Source organism: Rhinolophus sinicus, linkage group LG07 (genome assembly GCF_036562045.2).
Source record: "Rhinolophus sinicus isolate RSC01 linkage group LG07, ASM3656204v1, whole genome shotgun sequence".
Lineage (NCBI taxonomy): Eukaryota > Metazoa > Chordata > Mammalia > Chiroptera > Rhinolophidae > Rhinolophus > Rhinolophus sinicus.
Window position 1 is genome coordinate 60369553 of NC_133757.1, and position 21956 is coordinate 60391508.

General features: G+C 46.3%; 1 protein-coding gene across 2 annotated transcripts in view; it reads right to left on the bottom strand.

Moving 5' to 3' along the window:
- Positions 1-21956, bottom strand: part of GRID1 (glutamate ionotropic receptor delta type subunit 1) — a 702415-nt gene that overhangs the window by 37601 nt on the left and 642858 nt on the right. For both annotated transcript variants that reach the window (XM_074339723.1, XM_074339722.1), the window contains exon 13: positions 3310-3505. In XM_074339723.1, the coding sequence (XP_074195824.1) occupies positions 3310-3505 (196 nt within the window). The remainder of the gene's footprint in view (positions 1-3309; positions 3506-21956) is intronic.

Consider the following 21956-nt stretch of genomic DNA (forward strand, 5'->3'; position numbering starts at 1 on the left):
TGAGATACACCAGGAGCAAGAACAGGCAGGCACATGAGAAGCTGTGAGCAGAGAAGGAGCTGGCATGTGTGAGCTGAACTCTGCTGGGCTGGGCCTGGACTTATCTATTTGAAAAAGCACGTAGGTGCCCAGAACAGGATTCATCACAGCCCTGGATTCAGCACACCTGTCCTTTTGTCCAGGAATGGCCCTCTTTTTTAATTAGCTTATTTATTATTTATTAGGAGAAATGAAAAAAAAAAGAAAGAAAGAAAAGAAAAGGAAACAACAACCTTGAATCTAAAGCTAACACAGAACCAACTTTCATCCATGAAGAGGCTTCTCTCCTCATTGTGGCTCTGCCTCTCCCCTTAGCAATAACCACTATCATGAATCTTGTATTTTATCATTACTTTGGATGTGTGTATTCATGAGTTTTATACGTTTTTAAAAGGGTATTATGTTGTAAGTTATTTTCTATAGATGACCCATATGAAATTGCCTTTAATACCTTTTTTTTTTTACTCAATATTATTCTGCTCAGGTTCATCCATACTATTACATGAAGCTGGAGTGGATTCATTTCATTGTAGGTTATATATTTTTTACCTTGTTAATGTTCACCTGGATTGTTTCCAGGGTTTTGCCTCTGTAAGCAATGCTGCCATGTCCTGTCTCCTCCCTGGAGTGCAATGCAGAAGTTTATTTTGGGTGGATACATAGGAGTGGAATTGCTGGATCACAGGGTATGCAAATATTCCATTTAACGAGAGAATGACAAACTTGTTTCTAAAGTGGTTGACCTGAGTACACTCCCACCAGCAATTAACCACCTGTTACGCCGTCCTCTTCATCACCTCTCATTGTGTGCCAGTCTAATTGGTGTAAAATGATGTGTCTTTATGATCTCGATTTGTATTTCCCGGATCACTAATGATTTTGAATATCTCTTCACATAATTATTGGCCATATGTGTTGCCTCTTCTGTGCAAGTCTTTTGCCCAATTTTCTATTAAATTGTTTGAACTTTTCATATGATCTTGATATCAATCCTATATTGGTCATATGCATTGTAAATACCCCTGTTAGTGTGTGACTTATGTTTTTTATTTTCTTTAAAGTGTCTTCCATTAATAGAAGTTTAGCAAAGTAAAAAGTAGCTCTCTTTTCTTTTATAACAAGTGCTTTTTATAGCATTGTTGCAATGAATCCTCATAAGTATTCAAAGTGTCCAATGTGGACAGGAGCATTGGCTATCCGTGAGAGACAAAGAGAGAAGGGAAGCTCCAAGGCCATTTGGCCCAGGACCTACGTTAATAAAAGGCCTTAAATCAACTTAGTATTCATTATTTCCAAATGAGCTCACCTACAGCCACAAAGATTCCCTGTCAGGGATGAAGGAAGACCAGCAGCTGGAGGTTAGTGCGCCATCCTTTGCAGTGTGCTAAGAGTGAAGAGGTTTTAATAAATCTTACAAGCACGGGAATAGCAACATTTATGTTGCATTTTATTGTTTTTGTTAAGGTATCACTTGGCTAAATGTAAACAGTCAACGTCTACCATAACACGAACTTTTATATGTTTTCAGTGTCTAAAAAGACCCCAGAGTTGCCCAGGCCCCTCTCAGCTCTGAGGGTTCCAGACAGGAAGAGTGAGGTGCTCAAGTTCACACAGCTGGTGAGTTGTGGAGACTCATGCTCAAATGTGTCAGGCTCCAGAACCCAGACACTTTCTGCTGTTCAACGTGGCTAAATGACAAGACGCTATCCTGAGCTAACTGCAGTGTGACGCGTGTGTGCATGGGGCTCTCACTCATACACAGCACTTCAGCCAGTCACCAGGTCCCTCCAGGGGACAGAGGCTTCACTCCACCTAGACGCCCCGCTGCTTCTAAAGCAGGACTCAGGCCTCTGCCTCTCTCCCTGGGCTCCTTGGGGCTGTGCTGAGAGGGCGGGCAGACTGCTGAGGACACTCCTTATCATGATGAGCAGGGTGGTGGGCCTGGTGGCCCAGAAGCTTTCCTCAGACAGTCCCCTTATATCCACTGCCTTCTGTAGTAAGGCCAAGCGTTCACCAAGTGGCTTGGGATGTATCACACAGGTGTGTGTGTGTGTGTGTGTGTGTGTGTGTACATGAATATGTGTGTGCATGAGTGTGTATGTGGGAGTGTGTGTGGGAAGATGTGTGACAATGTGTGAGAGCCTGTGAGATGGTTCTACAAAGATGGAATTGTACTGGAAAGAAAGGAGGAGACACTGAGGCAGGCTGGGCCGGGTGTGTGTATGTGTGTGTGTGTGAATGAGTGTGACTGTGTGAGTGTGGGAAGGTTCCACAGAAGTGGTGGGCAGGTAGAGCAGGGAATGGAAGGGACGACATGCTGAAGCAGCCTGGACAGCCGTTCTGCTCAGAGAGGCAGTGTGCTGACCACAGCTGTCATCTTTCTCACATCATTCATTAATGACCACAGGCACAGCAGCCACTGGATGTGGGGGTCACTGGACAGAAGGATGCCACCACCAGCAGCATCCTTATGACACCTGCCTTCATCCCACCATCTTCCTCCTCATGACCTGCAAGGGCTCCACAGAGCATGGTGGATACATGCTAAATTCCTCAGCTTGGAACCCCAGGTGTCAGATCCAAATAGGAGTGTAACCCTGTGTCTCTGATTCTGATCTGTATAATGGGATAATAATGATTCATTCAGATCATAATGGAAATTAACTGAAATAAGTGAGCGAATTCTAACCCACTTCTGAAGAATGTGATGCCTTTTCTCCATCCTTCCCGTCTCCTGGCTACTTCCCATCCATTCCTCCCTCAGTTTCCCCAAGTACAGCCTCCAGCCCAGGCTAGCTGCCCTCACCACTCTCTCTCAAGGTCATGTCTTCACAGCACAGACCTACAGTGTACTGCCCTCTCCTAAACCTCATCCCCCTACTCCCTCCACCTCTCACTTGGTTATGTGCTTTTTCTTTTCCTGAGTGTTCTCACGTGGAGTCGGCAGACACCTCTGGGTCAACATCTATGAGCCTACAAGGAGGGAGGTCCACATCTTGGGCTTAATCTGCCTGCTCTTCACCAACCCTTTGAAAACTGACAATCTTCATGTCAAGAATGCACATCTACCTAAAGACGGTGTGTGTCCCCACTTGAAACTCACGTGCCTGTGGGAGATGCCTATTTAACTTGCTGAAGATGGATCACCCTGCAGGTGACAGGGCTGCTCAAAGGAGATGCCACTGGAAGGCTGTCTCCTAGCTTGGGGATGGCCATGCCCACAGCACCTGCCACAGTGCACACATACCCAGGTGGCCAGCTCCCACCTACCTTCCTGATGCCCTCCGAAGGACTGGACACGCAGTTGTCAGCCCCTCCATTCTTGCTGATGGTCCGCCAGAGCTCAGCAAATGTGCTGTCCTGCTCCAGGGGGTTGGTGCCCTTGGCTCGGAAGTACTCATACACAGCGGAGTCCCGGACAGTGCCGTAAGACATCTCAACTTGTTTGGACAGGTCCTGGAATGTCCTGAAATGCAAAGAGGCAGTGAAGCATGGGTACAGGCTGCCCGCCGTGGGATATAAATGGGCCGCAAGGCCGTCCTGAGGTCCGAGCCTGGCTGTGGCCCGTGTCCACATTCTTCACTCCCAAACCTCAGCAGCACAGGTCTCTCAGCCTAGAGCATGACTTGTCAAGGCCTCATTCTACCACACGTATGTTTTCTCCATGCAGATTAAGTTAATAAAGTTACTGAACAGCTAAAACCAGGTGCTGTGCTGAGCTCAAGGGACAAAAGGACAAGTAAGACCTGATTCCTGCTCTCAAGGAGCTTACTGTCTAGCCGTAGACAACAGGGAAACAGGAGAGGCTGGATGCTGAAGTTCTCCATTCTAATGCCTGTTGCAAAGGAAAGGAAAACATGTTGGCAAGATTGACAACAGGGATTGGTCAGTGACCCCCAGAGCTGGTGTGGGGCAGACACATTCAGGGACTGTGCCAATTAAGTGAGAGGCATATCCCTTCAAAGCTTGCAGCTATTCTGGAGTTCCACCCAGTTGTCACCTTTTGAGTGTATCCCCCCCAATTTGTTTTTCCATACCCCCCCAATTTGTTTTTCCATACCCCCCCAATTTGTTTTTCAATAAGGAAATAAATCTGGGTTTTATATGAGATCACTTGATTTTTAAGTGCTGACAATTATTAAAAGATGGCAAAGATAAAACAAAGCACTGCTGAGGGCCTTGGGTTTGTTGTACATGGAGGGGAAGAGGTAACTCAGGCCAGGTATGCGCTGGAGGGAGGGACTGCATGAAGAAGGCCCAGAAGCAGAGAACAGCCGTCTGAGCCGTGGGCAGAGGAGGGGCGCCCCCTTTGGGGCAGGGGGTATAGGCAGGCCAGGAAGGACCAATTGGCACAAAGTTCTTACGCGCTCCAGGACGAGCTATACCTGGTTCCATATGTTGAGATAATGACACACACAGAACAGAATTGCAAAAGACAAAACAGCTCAGTGGTGAGCCAGGCTCTTTCTCCAGGCTTCAGTCTGATCACTCTTTATTTATTTCTCTTCTGGAAATCTGTCTTTCCTTTGTATCAACCAAAATATCATCCCCACCTCTCACTGAGTCGTTGTTCTGAGAGACTCAGTCTTCTCAGCCTGACCTACACAGCCCTCCACTTTCTGGTCTCATCGCCGGCTGCTGCTACCACCTCACACAACCCCATAGCCAGTGTTGAAATGAGAAATTCCACACAGTCCCCATCTGTGGCACCCGGCCATGATGCCCCCTCTGCCTGGCATCCCTTTATCTCACTCATCCACCTGACACCCTTCTACAAACCCCTTGAAGATTCAGCTGCCACCGTTCCTGGTGGGAAGACATGGCTGTTTCTCAGCCCGTGTCATCTGCACACTTTGTATGGCTTCTATGGCAGTATGACCTCGCTGATTTCAGAGAGCAGCACAGCAGCATGAGGGCAAGCAGGGACTCCGGAGTCCAATGACCTGCCTTGCCCCCCAGCTCCACCATCACTGACACTGAGAGCCTTGGCAAGTTAGCTAAACTCTCTGTGCCTCAGTTTGCAAATGTTTTAAAGATAAGGTCAGAAGTAGAGCCTGTAGCAGATGACTACAGTGGAGAATAAATGGGGTTATGTGTGTTCAGTTCTTAGAGCAGTGCCTGATGCAAACTCAGTGCCTATAACGACAGTAGTAGCAATTATTCTGCACTCTGTTGTATGTCTGTGTTCTCCAGTAGCATCTAAGAACTTGGAGGATGGGAACTGAAGCAGCCCTATCTCTGCACCCATGACTCTGGACCCCAGGATGACACCAGCCTTCACAGTCTGTGCACAGAGGAGCCAGCGATGGATACTTCCTCCTGCTCTGGAGACACGCTCTAGAGCAATCCTCCAGGCCCTGCTACATGGCCCACAAACAGAACTTGGTATTCGTTTCAATACATTACAGATGAAAGGAAACATAACAAATTCAATGAAGAACTCTTTCTAATTATGGTTCATTATTTATATCTAATTGAAGCAACATGTTCCCTTGCTTGAAAGGCCCCAAGGGCTGTGACTCCATCGCAATTTGTCTGTGATGAAAGGAGGGGGGGTGTCTTTTTTTCCACATTTTTTTTATTTTTCTCATGGTGATACAAACACACACAAGGCTTTGATGAATGGAAAACATCAGGATGAATTACACAGTTGAGTCTAAATACTGAACTGCTCTAAATGACTGCAGTTTCCATGAGTATGGAATGAATGTGTAACTTCCAAGGAGCTTGGCACTACTGTTTCATCCCCACATTTGAAATGGAGATTTCCTTTCTCCTCTTGGTATTTATTTACAACTGTGCCCCTGGCCAGAGGCTCAGGGAGCATCCTTGGATGATAGGCAGTCCAACTATTTATGGCTTTATGGTCATTTCTGTTCCAATAGAACTCAGGTTCCCACCCCCAAATACCACCTCCATCTTTGCTCTGCCAGCCTCATGGCTCAGTCCCATCGCCTCCATCCATCACCTCTCAGAACCTTAAATCCTTGCAGAGGACACTCCCATCTCAAATGCACTCCTCCTCTTTCAAGGAAAGTTTCCAAGCTCACTAACACACCCAGCACACAGTAGGTACTACCATAATGTTTCAGAGTGAATATACCTATACAAGGCTATTTAGAGGTTTGAGCAGGAGGGCCCAACTATTCATACACCAAAGCTGTCGTCCCCCTGGGGCACTCATCCTCCTGTCAGAGTTCAGTTTTGGAAGGGACACAGGGGAGCAATAAAGGAGAACAGGGGCAGCCAGCCATTCAGGCTCCAAGCCAACACTAGCAGTCAGCAGAAGAGAGATGCTCACTCAGACGCGATGCCCCTCCGAACAAACGAGGAATGCCTAGCCTGGAGAAGGCTGCACTAGCAGCACCTTTCAGTTAGCTTTTTCCTCAAATTTGTCTTCTCAGCAACTGCTAGAAGTGTTCTGCTCCACCCCCACCATCACGGAGAGATGAAGAGCTGCTCATCACAGCTGAGGTCTCTATAAACCTAAGGTCCATGATGCAGCTGGCTAAAGTCATTCAACCAGTCGTTCCACCAACAGTTACTGAGTACCTACTAGGTAAGGCGCCGTGGCACACAGAGCATCCTCACAGGGTCCATAGTGAGGGGTGGGCGAATGCTCAGAGAAACAACTAAACAACATGAGAGGGACTGGAATAGAGTTCTGCATGGGGGCTCGTGGAAACACAGAGGAGGAGCAGCCAGCTCCTTCTGGAATAAAGAAATGCTTCCTAGAAGGAGAAACACTAAGCTGAGTCATGAAGGATGGGCAGAGGTAGCCAGAGGGGGAACCAAGGGGTAGAGTGTTCCAGGAAAAGAAGATATGATCTGAGAAGGCACTGATATGTGAAAAAATACGGTTCATTTGGGACACACACCATGGTGCAATTCATATCAGCTAAAACACCGAGGCTTTGGAATCAGACAGATGTGGGTGTGAATCCTGCCTTTGAAAGCCTTAGCTGTTTGAGGTAGACCAGTAGTTCTTAATGTGTGGTCTTCAGGACCCCAGCATCAGCAATACCGGGGACCTTTTGAGAAATGTGAATTCTCAGGGCCCACCTCAGATCTATTGAATCAGAAACTTTGGGGTGGCACTCAGCAATCTCTGTTTTCACAGCTCTCCAGTTGATTCTGATAGAAGCACAGTTCCAGAACCACTGAGGTCTTAGCTTTCTTAATTCATATCTTTCTCACAGGACTGGTGAAGATTAAAGATCACAGATATATATACCTGGCACACAGTCCATGATTAATAAATGTTAACTCTTCTGTTAGGCTGACAATAAGTTGTTCAGATGGTTGAAACAGAGAGGCCATGTGAAGGAGTGATGGGTGATGGCACCGCGGAGGTCTCACCTGGATAGAAGCAATTATGAGCAGGCAGCACACGTTTCCAGTGTTTCCAGGCTCACATGAGCAGACACTTTCTCGGCTTCTGCCCATCTGTCCTCCCAGTAAGATTCCTATGGTAGATCTTATTTCTATCTTGTTGCTAAGGCACACACAAATGCTTCCCTGTCAGCGCCCAATCTGTCGTCTTGTGAACAGTACACATTTTAGGCACTCAGGATACCTAAAGTGACTATCTAAGGAAGTCTGAATCCAGGATATGCGTGGAGATATGAAAGCTTCCCTGGTAGGCACTCTGGATCCTTGTTTTTGTGGACCATGATGGTAACTGCCTCACAGAGGGCTTCCTGAGGAAATAATGAGTGTCTAGGTGAAGAAAGGTGCTGGGGAAGAATGTCTTTAAAAGCACCGTCCCCAGGCTGCCCACCTGCATCTCGATTCACTAATTAGGTGTCAAGGCTCAAGCATGTGCACTTTGTAGCTTACCCGTTATCTCTGTGACTTGCCGTCTATCTCCTTACTTCACCTTTTAGTGAAGTAAGTAACATGTATTGTTGGCATCCTCCCATGGAAAAGCTTAGCCTCTTCTCCAAGCTAAATTTTGAACCAATATCTTTCACTCAAAGGTACACTAACTAAAACTGGGTTTGGGACTAATGGGAGCTGTTTCTATGTATCTCCTGGCCTGGATTGCTGACTTTTAGGATCTCCCATAACTGAAAGTATAGCTGGCCCCAGTGAGCACAACAGCCTGCCTTGCTAACGGACTTTGTAAGCATCCCTTGCCTCTGAGAGCAGTTTCCTCAAATTAAATATGCACCTTCTGGAAGTCCCACAAGGTCTCCTTCAGCCGTGGCCAAGGACAGTCTACCCAGCTCAGTACCACCTCCCTCCGCCTCCTACCTTTCTCCATAAATCAGCCTCACTATTTCCTAGATACATTTTCATTACCGAAGAGATAAATGTGTATGCAACATGAGAAAAATCAATAACACAGAATTTATAAATACCTCTTTGCATGTTACAGAAATATTTACATTGGCAATAGAGATAAATACATTTGCAACGAGAGCAGAATCAATATACAGTGTATGTAAAACAGATTTCAACAACCGTGGGGTTGCCGTAATCATGGACCTGATACACCTGAATCCCAAAGCCCTTTCTTCCTTCGGGAGAAAAGAAAGTAGTGGAGTAGCCCAAAAGGCATGGGAAGGTGGGGGTGCTCGTCCTTGTTATCTGTGGGTGTCTTAACTAAAGCCCCCAGGTGCCTTTACTATCATTCTGGCATCTCGCTTGTCTATCTCTATGTCTGACCACACAAGAGATGACGCTGCACCAATCAGTGGGGATGGCCTGGCTACGTTTCCGCAGCCTGCTTACAGGGCCTGCTTGTAGCAGTGCTGCCATTGCCCTGCTTGTCTCCCTGTTGCTCTTGGGGCTTCTTGCCCACGGCTCCCGGCTGTGCCTTGTGTTCTCTCTGCTATTTCTCCCATGCCCTGTTCTCTGGGACTTTGAAACATCGCCCATTCTTTTCTCCTCCAGACCCAGGTTCTCAAGGTGGATAGGACCTCAGGCGAAGGCTGAGACACTCCAAGAAGCATCTCAACCTTGGGCTCTGAAAGGCTTCCCAGGGGTATTCATTCATTCATTCATTCAGGAAAACATTTCCTGAGCATCTGCTTGTGTGAAGCACAGTCCTAGATCTATGGATATGGCACGAACAGCACAAAGTTCCTGCTTTTGTCGAGTTTGCCTGCTGGAGGTGGGGAGAGAAAAACATGAACAACAACAACAACAAAAAACAACAACCCACAAATCATTATGTAATGGCATGGTCAGCAAACTTTCTAGAAAGGGACAGACAATACATACTCATACAATGAGGGCCGTATGCTACTCTGTTGCATATTCCCTGGTTTTGTTTTGGTTTTTTATTTAAACACTTTAAAAATGTTTCAGAAAAGAAAAGCAGTGTTAGCTTTCAGACTACAGGAAAACAGGCTATAGACCAGATGTGGCCTGTGGGGATATAGTCAGCTGACCCCTGCAGTTACACATCCAGTGATGAAAAGTGCAATGAAGGTTAATAAAGCAGAATAGTTCATAGAAAATGATGGAGAAAGTGCTTATATAAAGTACGCAGAGTGTGTTTCAGCCACTGGAATTGACAGCGAGGGCATGTGTTTCTCTACTCTATTTCTTTCCTTGGGCTGGATAGAGAGGAGGTGAAAGGAGAGAGGGTTAAGGGCGGGCTCAGATGTGGAGAAGCCTGGCCTTCTGAGGAGCAGAGGCCAGCGGGCTCGGAGCTCCTCAGCTTCTCCTCCCCTGGAACAGCTCCCTCAACATTACAGGGAAGGGGATGCTGGGTCTTACACCAGGCTCCTTTGTGCCCCAAGTCTGTCATCAGAGCAGAACAGAGCAGAATCCCAGCTCGGGAAACTGTCAGGTTAACACAGTACGAGGACACAGGATAAGAGCTATGTGGCCCGTGGCAGGAAAACACACCCTTGCAGGACACGGGAGGCCACACCTGCCATTCTTCCAACACATGTCCCACACACGCGCCACAGAGGGCCCAGCACGTTCCAAGTACCAGGCTGAGGTGCATTCACCCCCTTCCCTCCACATTCTTTTCTCTCCAAGTCCTATTTCTTTGGTTACTATTTAAATTTAAAAATGCCCCAAATAAACTGCTGTGGAAAAAAACAAACCTCAATGCAGTTGTATATAGTATATTTCCATTCTTGTAAAAAGGAACCATTAATAAATGTAAATAAATATAGGGACAAAAGTTTGAGGAATAAGCACCAAACATTTGTGAGAGTTTCACTTTTTACAAACGTATTTCTGTAAAATTTACATTTTTTATTACACTGTAAGCACAACTACAATCTGAATGATTTCAAAAATCCTTCTACTGACTGACTGTTAGTACTGGGCCTTGGGGACCTAGCTCTGTGCCATCCTGTCTCCTCCATGTCCACTCCCTTGGCCCAGTGCAGTCCAGATCCACTTGGAGGAGAGAGAGAGAGCTCAGTCCCCACCAGCCATCAAACACCTGCCCTGTAGACTGCAGGTAGCAGGCTTCAAGGGGGCTGTGATAGCTGTATCTTCAGTCCCCAGAGCAAGACAAACATGCCCAGATAAACGCAGAGGGGCGAGCCATTCCAGGCTTCCAGGGCCCATCAGGATAGAGAAGTCTTCACCAAGGCTGGTTGGAGTTCCCCTGACTGTGTATCTTCTATCTGGAGTCAGCCTAGGCCTGGTGTCCTGGATGCAAAAGCAGACCAGGGTGGCCAGACATGAATTTCTGAAAGGAAGGCATATGTGTCATGTGTTTCTGACTTGCCAAACTCAGCCTAGACCCTGGGAGTGAGCAGGGCTCAGTAACAGGTCCTGATGGATGGGGCTGTGAGTATCACTTCTGTCAGGATGGAGAGCAGTGAGTCAGGTACCAAGCCCAGACCCTGGTGTGTGGCAGAGGCTGGATAGCCACATCCTTCACTGAGTCACATCTGGGGAACTTCAATGCCATTGGCAAAGGATGCTCAGCCTGTGGAGCCTTGGGCACTCCAGTTCTGCCTCCTCCCAGGCTCTCCTGAGGCTACCCTGCTCTTGGGTGCCAGCCTGGCAGGTATCCTGCTGTTTCAGGCTTCTGAGCATTCACTCAGGCTCACTGTTAGTCTGCCATGTGAAACCTGGCCGTCTTGACATGACTAAAGCCCACCCACCCTCCAAGAATCAGTTCAGCTGCCATCTCCAGGAGGAAGAGTGGACGCTCCTGGATCCACGCCCCTCCTCTATGTTTGCAGCTTAGCCTATCCTAACATTTACCCCTTGGACTTCATGTGGCTGTTGGTGTGTCTGTTTCCCTACCTTGACAGTGGGCTCCCTCTGGGCTGGCCTCTGTATCCATCTCTGGATCCCTGTCACCATACATATGGTCTGACAGACAATAGGTGCTGAGTGCATATTGCACAGGAAGAATCAACTTTGCTTTAAAACAACTGTGTTTATAGCTGAATATGGCTGGAGAAAATCCAGGTTGGAGACCAATATGATGATGAGTCTAATTTTAGAATCATGACCACTAACCTCAAGTGCATCCTAATGCTGCCTGGCAATCTTCTAAATCCCCTGTTCTATTCGTCCTCCCACTCACTTAGATGACTCTCAGAAAATGACCCTGCCTCCTATTTCCTAAGAGAGTAGAAGTAGGCAGTAGAGCACTTTGCTTCTCTATAAAGAATTCTCTTTTAAAACCACCAAATATCTACCTGTCTTCCTTTTAAAATGCGATCTCCGTTTTTGCCCCTATTTATGTCTAACTTTGTTTGTCTCCTGTATCCCAGACTTTCTTCCCTTCTCAAGTGCATTGCTCTTCCAATTGTCACCTCTGTTTCCTACATCATGAAATTGCTTCTCTCTGTGGATCATTTCCATCTGCATGTTCACACATATATCTTTTATCTTTAACAACAAGAACAAAAAGTCCTACTTTGAGATGACAGGCTCCTTCAACCACTCTCCAGTTCTTCCAGGAAGTTATCTAGGGTTACCGTCTCCACTACCTTTTCTCATTGCTCATAAATCTACCTAAGTTTTGATCCTACCACTGAACTGAAGCTGCTTTTGTCAAGGTCATTAACAATCTCCCAAATATAATGGCCAATCCCCACCCTTCATTCTACTCCTTACCAGGAGAATTTGACAAACTTGATCATCCTGTGCTTCTGAAGACCTTCCCTCACTTCACTTCTGGAACATCATTCTTTCTTTTTTATTTTTAATTTATTTTTTATTAAAAAATAAATTATATATACAAAGCAACATAATAGTTAGACATTTAAACCCCTCATAAAGTGATAACCCACCCCCCAAGCTACTACCCCGCTGACATCTTATACAGCTGTTACAATACCATCGACTCTCTTCCCTATGTTGTACTCCACACCCCAATGCTATATATAACTATATATTTAGTTATAGTTGACCTTCAATATTATTCTACTTCAGCTTCAAGTGTATAGCATATTGGTCAGACATCTACATAGTCTATGACGTGATCCCCCTGATAAGTCCAGAGCCCATCTGGTACCTTACATGATCTTTACAACATTGTTCATTATATTCCCCATATTGTATTAACTATCAATTTGTATTTCTTAATGCCTTCACCTTTTTCACCCTGACCCCAACCCCATTCCCATCTATCACCCTGATAGATCTAGCACCTATCTGGCACCATATCTACCGTGTTTCCCCCAAAATAAGACCTAGCTAGACAATCAACTCTAATGCGTCTTTTGGAGTAAAAATTAATATAAGACCCGATCTTATATTATATTATGTTATATAAGACCCAGTCTTATATTATAGTAAAATATGACTGGATCTTATATTAATTTTTGCTCCAAAAGATGCATTAGAGCTGATTGCCCGGTGAGGTCTTGTTTTTGGGGAAACAGGGTAGTTATTACAATTATTATTGACTATAATTATTAACTATGATTATTACAATATTATTGACTATATTATTCACTACTGCATAACAACCACTTTGTACCTCTTAATCCTGTCCCGTTTTGCCCATCCTTAACCCCCCTCCCATCTTAAAGAAGTCTCTCTAAGATTCCTTGTAACACTGCTTTGGTGATGATGAACTCCTTTAGCTTTTTCTTATCTGAGAAGCACCTTATCTGTCCTTCAATTCTAAATGACAGCCTTGCTGGGTAGAGCAATCTTGGTTGTATGTCATTGATTTTCATCACTTGGAATATTTCCTGCCACTCCCTTCTTGCCTGCAAAGTTTCTGTTGAGAAATCAGCTGACAGTCTTATGGGGGCTCCCTTGTAGGTAACTAACTGCTTTTCTCTTGCTGATTTTAGGATTCTATCTTTGTATTTAACTTTTGGCATTTTAATTATGATGTATCTTGGTGTTGGCCTCTTTAGGTTCATCTTGTTTGGGACTCTGCGCTTCCTGGGCTTATATGTCTATTTCCTTCACCAGGTTAGGGAAGTTTTCTGTCATTATTTCTTCAAATAGGTTTTCAATTCCTTGCTCTCTTTCTTCTCCTTCTGGTACCCCTCTGATGGAAATCTTGGTACACTTGCTATTATCATGGAGACCCCTTAAACTCTCTTCAATTATTTGGATTCTTTTTTTTCTTTTTGCTGTTCTGGTTGGGTGTTTTCTGCTATCTTATCTTCTACATCACTGGTTAGATCACTGCTTCATCTAGTCTACTGTTGATTCCCTGTAATATATTCTTCATTTCCATTATTGTATCCTTTATTTCTGACTGTTTCTTTTTTATGGTTTTCATCTCTCTGTTGAAGTTCTCTCGGAGATCACTGAGCATTCTTATAACCAATGTTTGGAACTCTGCATCTGATAGATTGCTTATCTCCATTTCGCTTAGTTCTTTTTCTGTACCTTGTTCTGTTCTTTTATTTCGGACATGTTTCTTTGTCTCCCCACTTTGGCTGCCTCCCTGTGTTTGTTTCTATATATTAGGTAGGGCTGCTATGTCTTCTGGTCTTAGTAGAGTGGCCTTATGTAGTAGGTGTGCTGTGGGGCTCAGTGGTGCAGTCCTTCTGGTCACCTGAGCCACTCACTCCAGGTGTGTCCCTTGTGTGGGTTGTGTGTACCCTCCTCTTGTAGTTGAGCCTTGGTTGATAATTGCACATCAATGGGAGGGACAGACCGTTGGGCTCACTGGTTGTGAGGACTGGCCTTGACTACAGTGGAAGAGTTGTTATGCAGGGGCTTATCCTACAGAGCAGGATCTGCCTCAGCAGGGCTCTGGTGCCTGCCCAAGACAGCATTCTTTCTTAATTCTCCCACCTTTCAGATGCCTCCTTATCTGTCTCCTTTATAGTTCTTCTTATCTTCCCAGACTCTGAATCTTGGGGTGCCTCAAGCTCAGTTCAGAGATCCCTTCTCTTCTTTGGTGACACCCCTTCGGGTCAAGTCCATTAGCTGTAGATACATATATACACTGATGACTCCAATGGACTTCTCCAGCCTTGACCCACCCCATCAACTCCAGGCAACTGCCCACCTGATATCTCTGTTCAGATGGTTAATAAGTCCCTAGACCAAACATGTTCAAACCCAGGCTGTTGAATTACAAACCTTGAAACCCACCACTAAATATGCTCTTCCTCTAGTTCACCCATCTCAGTCAATGTCACTCTGTACTTTGAGATGCTGTAGCCAAAAGCCTTGGAATCGCTGCTGATCCCTTCCTTCCTTGCATATCTTACATACAATCTCAGCATACTGGATGTCTGATAGATCAAGAATCTGATCGCTTCTCATCACCTTCACCATGAACCTCTATGTGTCTTACCTAGATATTGAAATCATCTCCCTAATGGTCTCCTGCTTCCTTCTTTAACTCTATATAGTCTATTGCTCAGGGGACAAGCCGAGTGATCCTTTGTCGGATCATGTCACCTCAGTGCTCAAAGCCCTCTAATTGCTTCTCATCTCACAGAGGAACATTCAAAGTCCTCACGTGGCGTAAAAGGTCCCACATGATCTGGACCACCATACTTTTCTTCTCACCATACTAGCCTCCCTGCCATTCTGTCTCAGGGTTTCTACAGCTGTTTTCACCTTAGCTTGGCATATTCTTCCCTCACATCTCTAGTTGGCTCATTCCTCATTGCCTTGGTCTCTGATCAAATGTCACCTTCTCTATGAGGGCTTTGCTGACAACCCTACATAAAATACTACCTTCCTAAAATTATGTGATAAAAACAAAGAAATATATCACCAACTGTTTAATTTCAGTTCTCGCCCTAGAATGGCGCTGGATTGTTTGGTTTATTGCTATATCACCAGTGCCTACAGCTGCAAGACCAATCATCCTGGTTTGCACAGGACAGAGAGATTTCCTGGGGCACAGGATTTTTGGTGCTAAAACCAGGAAGTTTCAATCAAACTGAGATATTGTGCCCTCCCACCTACAACCGTGCCTGGAACACAGTAGATGCTCTAATAACATGGGTTATATGCATGAATCATACATTAGCAAATCAGCTTTTTTCTCACTTTCCAAACATCTAGGTTGTATATTCTTTTGGAAAAGTCTTATCTGCGGTTTACCAGTCTCCTTTCAGGACAAGTGTGGGTCAGTCACCTGCAGGCACAGTGATGGCTTGGGGAGCTTGAATGGAAGAGCTGCAGCTCTAGGCCAGAAGGCAGAATACAGAGCCGTGTTGCCAGAGGCAACAAGCTTGAAGCTTCAAAAGCCAGCTTCCTTGTGTAGCTAATGGAAGCTGGCATTGGCTGAGACCTGGGCCCAAACCCCCAGCGCCTCTGCATGCTTCTCCAGTGCCCTGACCCTCCCACTTTGTGGGAACCCTGCAGATAGCCCTGCCAGTCGGCAATATCGCCATGCCCTAAACATGGCTGACTCCCAGCTCTCCATACTCACAAATATTTGCTGCCACAAATCAATACAAAGCAGGATGCACCATTAACCTTTAATATATCAGTGTTGGGGCTCTTAATCCATTATGAGGCTGTCATAAATGTGACTGAAATGCAAATCGAAGCAGCAGCCCTTCGGGAGGCTGTGATGGTGCCTCCGCTGCCTCCTGGCACAGCCTACACCCCCCTCTGCTCCAGAAAAGCAGCCCGAGTCTCTTTTCTCCCACTGGCTTTTGTTTTCACCATCCTTCCCTCCCTCTTCTCCTTCTTTCCAGATGTCTGACTGAGCCCCTCAATAATGTCAGCTTCCCCGGCAGGCAATCACTTGACATGCTAGAAGAAAGCTGTAATCATGCTAACTTTCAGACACTGTGCCAATACTTCATTTGTATTGCTTCATTTAACCTCGGCCATACTCTTTCATAAAGCTATTATGATCCCCATTTTACAGTTGAAGAAATCAAGGCTCAAGGAGATTAAGTAATTTATGGAGCATTACAGAAGCAGCAAGTAGACATGCCGTCTTCCCACTCAGGACTGCTTGATCCAAAACCCACATGCTTAATGGCCATCCGACAGTAATCGTAAGCAGCCTGTAGGTAAGTGAGGACGATTAACAGACTGACAATCAAAAACTGTTGTGCACAATACATTTCTAAAAGTAACCTCAGAATCATCAGAACGTGAGGTTGAATCTATTCCAGTTTGGCAGATGAGAGACTGGGGTAGGGACAAGGGGAGTGCTGGCAGGAAAGGTGAGGATTAAGTTGAGACTTAAGGAGAAAGAGGAAATCGACACATAGAGGAATAAAAGACGTCCTGGGCTAAGTGATAGTATTTTCAAACCATGGATGTCTTGCGAGAGTAAAACCTTCTGGGAATCTAACAGTTTACTATGAGGGCACAGAAATGATGGATAACCAAGAAGCACTAAGGACAGGCTTGAGGGAATAATTACTCATACTTAGAGGAGAGTATAATGGGATGGAAGTGCAAAAATGATGGGACAATGACTACTGATGTTCCCTAGATAATTCAGGGCCTGTGTAGGTGTGAGATGAGAAAGGTGGCATGTCCTGTACACGGGGCAATGGGGGAGTTACTGCAGAAAGCTGTCACATGTATTTTAGAAGGTGGAGCTAAGGAGCAGCAGAACCCATATGCTTGCCCATGTGTACACATTCATGTGTGTGCACATGGGTTCAGGGCCTGGGTGTGTGCATTTATGAGTGTGCCCGGAAGGATCCCAAACCAGGAAGAAGAGAGGAAAGAGTGGGGCGTATTGCTGGAGGGCCGGGACGCTCAGACTAAGGGATGCCATTTGCTATGGGAAACTTTAAAATGAAGAAGCAGCTATGGATTGCCCAGCGGTGGAATTGTGACCCCACAGGAGGCAGATTCGTGTGACAGAGAAACCAACGAAACAGCAAGGGCAGGGACCACAGCACATCAGACATCCGCTACCTTGAGCTTGTTTATGGGCCTGAGCAGCCAGTAATCAGAGTGCAGGAAAACAGAGACTCCAGTCCCTGCCACATGGGAAAGCTGAAGAGAAAATACTAGTACACAAGAGCCTGTTATTGAACAATATAAAACCAGCTGTAATTAAATGTGAAGCTACAAGATGCTAGTTATTTTGAATCAGTTTGCAGAAAAATCACTGTAACAAGGATATAGACTCTAAAGGAAAGGTTAGGGAAGGGAGTTGGAAAGAGAAAGGTATGTTCTGTTATTGATGATTCTTGTGTGGCTTCAGGGAATGGAGGGACCCTGCTTTGTGCCAAGCACTGCATGAGGATTGGCTTGTTTCATCTTAGGAACCACCCTCTGTGACAACTTATTCATCCCACCTTACAGAAGAGGAAATTCTGAGGTTTTTAAGAGCTGGTCCATGCCAGGCCCTGGCGGAGCTTGCTGGTCTATCTGATGCTGAGCTTTTCCAGGCCTGCATCTCTGAGATGCCTGGAAGATCTTCCCAAACATTCTCCAACTAAGGATGCTGTCCATGCTGTGGACCATTCGGTTACAACTGGTTTTCTCTGGGACAAAAGACTTTTCTAGCATCATTAGCAATGACAGGTGCCAGCCACACCACCCCAGGAGCCCAACCAGCCAAATAACCTCCACCTGGCACTCTCTCTGGCTGGTGGCAGAGACTGTCTGCTGCACTCCCCAGGTGGGCACCATCAGGAGCTGCCCACCACTGGTCAGAGGAATACTGCTACAGCTGCAGTACCAGGATGCTGGCAGAACTGAGCATGGCCCTGCTTTTGGTTCTCTAAGGTAATTATTCACCTCACTAACTTCTTAGGGTTTGGGCAAGACACTTAGGACAACTCTGCCCGTGTCCAACGGTAGACTAGCTGAAGGAAGAATAACATCCAGCTGTGGAATACTAGACAAACGGGCATGGAGAAGTTACTGGAAAAGTACGCCATCGTTTCCACAGCTTAGCAGACAAAGAGAAGCACACCGGCTTCTAGGGGGCATCCAAACAGACCCAGGCCTCGTGCTATTTCGTCTTTTATTGGATCCTCCTAACAGGATCCCGATAATTTCCCTGGGGGGAAGTTACCACAGTCCTCACCCTGTGAGGGGAATTAGAGACATGTACCAACTTATCCAGGACCCTACTGCACACGTAAACCAGTCTGTTCTGGATGCAAAGCCTGGCTCGACACCTTGACCTGTGACCTCTGGTGAAGCAGGAGCAAATTAGGGAAGCAATACAGTCTAGTTTGGTGCTACCATACTGGGAGTCCAGAGTCTGGATTGTGGGTCCTGCCCACGGAACAGGCACCTCCCTGCTCTGAGGGGCATGTATACTGGGTGGCAGTGCCAGCCCAGGGTCCAGAACTATGGCGATGGAGTCAGACTGTGATTGTGAGTATCCCTCTACCACTTGCTAGCTCTGTGGCCTGGGACAAGCTACTCAACCTCTCTGTGCATCAGTTTCTTCCTCTACACAACAGGGATATTCACACTGAGGAAAGTCAGGCAGAGCACTGAGACTAGTGCTGGCCCATGGGAGACACTCAATAAATGGTTGCCTCAGTTATCCCAATTATTCAATGAGGAAATTACACTGTGTCATGGTCATAAACTGCCAGTCTTCATGACAGGTCCAGAAGTGGCTTGTCGGACTAGCATAGCGTTTGTTTTGGCTTCAAATGCTTTTAACCTGGACATATGATTTCTGGGCAAGCCCCAGCACTCTGCTTGGTCTGAGACCCACATGCACATTCTCTAGCTGGCTTGTAAACACTTGCAATTGAAACTGCTGGACAAGATGAGCTCTCCCATGTCTTCCCTCACTGTGGTATTTCATGATTCAACAGCCTCAGCTGGAACTAAAAACCTTATCTTATTTAGGATTCTCTCTTCCAACAAATCAGCCCTGTGGACTGTTTTCTCTGACACATGGTTGTTTCTCTGAAAACTGAGTATCAGTTTGCAGTGTCTGTCAGGACTCAGAGCTACCGTGGAGAGCATCTCACAAAGAAGGCCTCTAGCAATTCCAACCCAGTTTGTCAGGACACCAGGAGCTTTGACCCTACAGGACCTTTGCCACTACCTCCCCAGAAGTAGGGGACACAGGAGCTGTCTCCAAGTCCCACCACACCCAATGGGGGGGGGGGCAAAGCAAAGTAACCATCTTCAGAACCATCCACTCAGGTCTCAGTGGGCTTCCCTGACTCTTAGCAACATAATGTTATCCCCATTGTGCCTTGGGATAAAAGACAATGCACAAAAACCAGCCACAAACCCAAAGTGAAGCCAAGTCCTTCCTCGTGGGGCAAGACGGTCTTTGAGCAGGGATAGTTGGCGATGGAGAAATAGCATTCCATGGGACCACTCAAAGGACTATGTTATTCAAAGACTGTGTGTTCTGTGCCTGCTATCTCTCCAAATTGCTGTCTGCCAGAAACCAGGTTCACCCTTAAATGGTCACCTTCTGCCACATTCACCGGACATCTGGCCAAACAGGATGGGGGCCACCTCCCTTGTCTCCCAGGATTCCGAGCCTGTAGCATCAGACCAGGCTGTACCTGGTTCTCTATGTCCAGTTTACAAGAGTCACTCAGTAAACAGTTCATTTCTATTTGTTTGAGTGAATGAATGATATAAGCCAGGCATCTCTGCAGGTTCATCCTTTTCTTTTATTCTGGACGTTCAAGACAGGTACACAAACGGATGCTTACAACTCTCTGTAAAGGCATTTCTGAAAATATCCTTCATGAGTTTGACCAGTCAGGCTGGGAAAAGCAGAGGCCAAGTGATTAGAGAGAGGTGGCATGAGGAGACCACCAGTAGATGAGGGCTCAATGGGAGGATAAAAGTTGCCATGGGCCATGGAAGGACCAGCCAGTAAGCAGTTGGAAAAACAGGGCCATCTCTAGGGAGCCCCAATTCTTTCTAGCCCTGAACACTGTTTTCCCATCACTCTCTCAATGTTCCTCACTCCCTACATGTTCAATGCCAACCAGAGACGGGCTCCCTTCTTGCAAACCACAGGACTCATCTCCTGGGGAAGAGGCTGTGTATCCACATGCCTGAAGTGAGTCATGGGTGGTGTCGTTCTAGGTCAGGCCTAGCAGAGAAACTCAGTTGACCAAACAGAGCTGCACCCTGCCTTGTGGGTGGCACAGCTGCCTGCCGCATGGTGAGACAAGGTTCTCAGGGGAGGCTCTGATGAGCTCTGATGATGACGCTTGTCTGGACAGCTTTTCCTAGCTTCCCATTGCCCCTCAGAATGAAGTGGCCCCTACTAAACAACTCTCTGAGCCTTATAAAATGACTTATGCCCAATGTGTGCCCACTAGCCCAACCACTCCAGCCACCACCCTTATACTTTATGTTCTTGCAAGACTCTTTCCCAAGTCCACTATGCTTTCTCTCACCTCTGTTCCTTCCCATCTGCTGCATGGGACACTTTTCCTTTTTCAACACTCAGCCACTTCCTCATCTTCTAAATCTTAGGGTACAAGATTTCCATGATTCAGTCTAAGATAGTCCCCTTGTTATGGGTTACATTGTGTCCCCCAAAATAGATATGTTGGAATCTTAAATCCCCAGTACCTCAGAATGGGACCTTATTGGAAGCTAGGGTCCTTGCAGAGGTAATCAACTTAAATGAGGTCATCAGGGAGGGCCCCTTATCCAAAATGACTGATGTCTTTATAAAAAGGGGAAATTTGGACACAGTCATGCACATGGGGAGAGCACCATGTGAAAATGGAGACAAAGATCAGGGTGACACACCTACAAGCCAAGAAAGGTCAGATATTGCCAGGGAACCACCAGAAGCTGGGAGAGCTGCATAAAACAGATCATCCCTCACGCCCTCAGAAGGAACCAACACTACCACACTTTGATCTCAAACTTCCAGCCTCTAGAACCGTGCGATAACACACTTCTGTTGTGAAGCCACCCAGTCAGCAGTACTTTGTTACAGCAGCCCCAGGAAACTCATCAATCCCTATGTGCTCTGAGGATCATCAACAATTCCCCGATCACAGCACACGTCTCGCTGTACTGTTTTAAGTCTCTGGTCTGTCTCTTCCTCTGATTTGCCAAATGCCACTCCATGAAGGTGGATACCATGCTTTGCTCATTCACTTTTTTATCTCTAGAGCCTAACATAATGCTGTGCAAATAATAGGAACACTGATCTCTTTGTTGTATGAATGAACGAATGAATGAGAGAACACTTGGTTATAGGCAACTCTTGCAGTACGGCCACATGTCAGTTACATGGGGATGTTACTGCAGTACTGTTACGCCACCAATGCCCAGCCCCGTCTCCAGTAACCGCTCAATGACTGCCTGATGAATAAATAAATATATGGGTCCATTACCCTGCGAAGAGACTTGGGCTCTCCCAGAATGTAGAAGGCACAGTTTCCCCTCTAGCATCAGTTCATTCCTGAGGTCATGCTCCTTAAGATGAGCTCAGCCATGTGGACTCGTCATTTGATCTAGATGGGCAGCAGCACCAGGCCACAGAGGTGTTGAGATGCCCAGTAGGAAGCTCCTCAGTGGGAGGCAAAGATCACAGCCTCCTGTGCAGTTAGTCTGAGGGTCCATATGCAAGAGCCTCCAGCAAGAAGACTCGT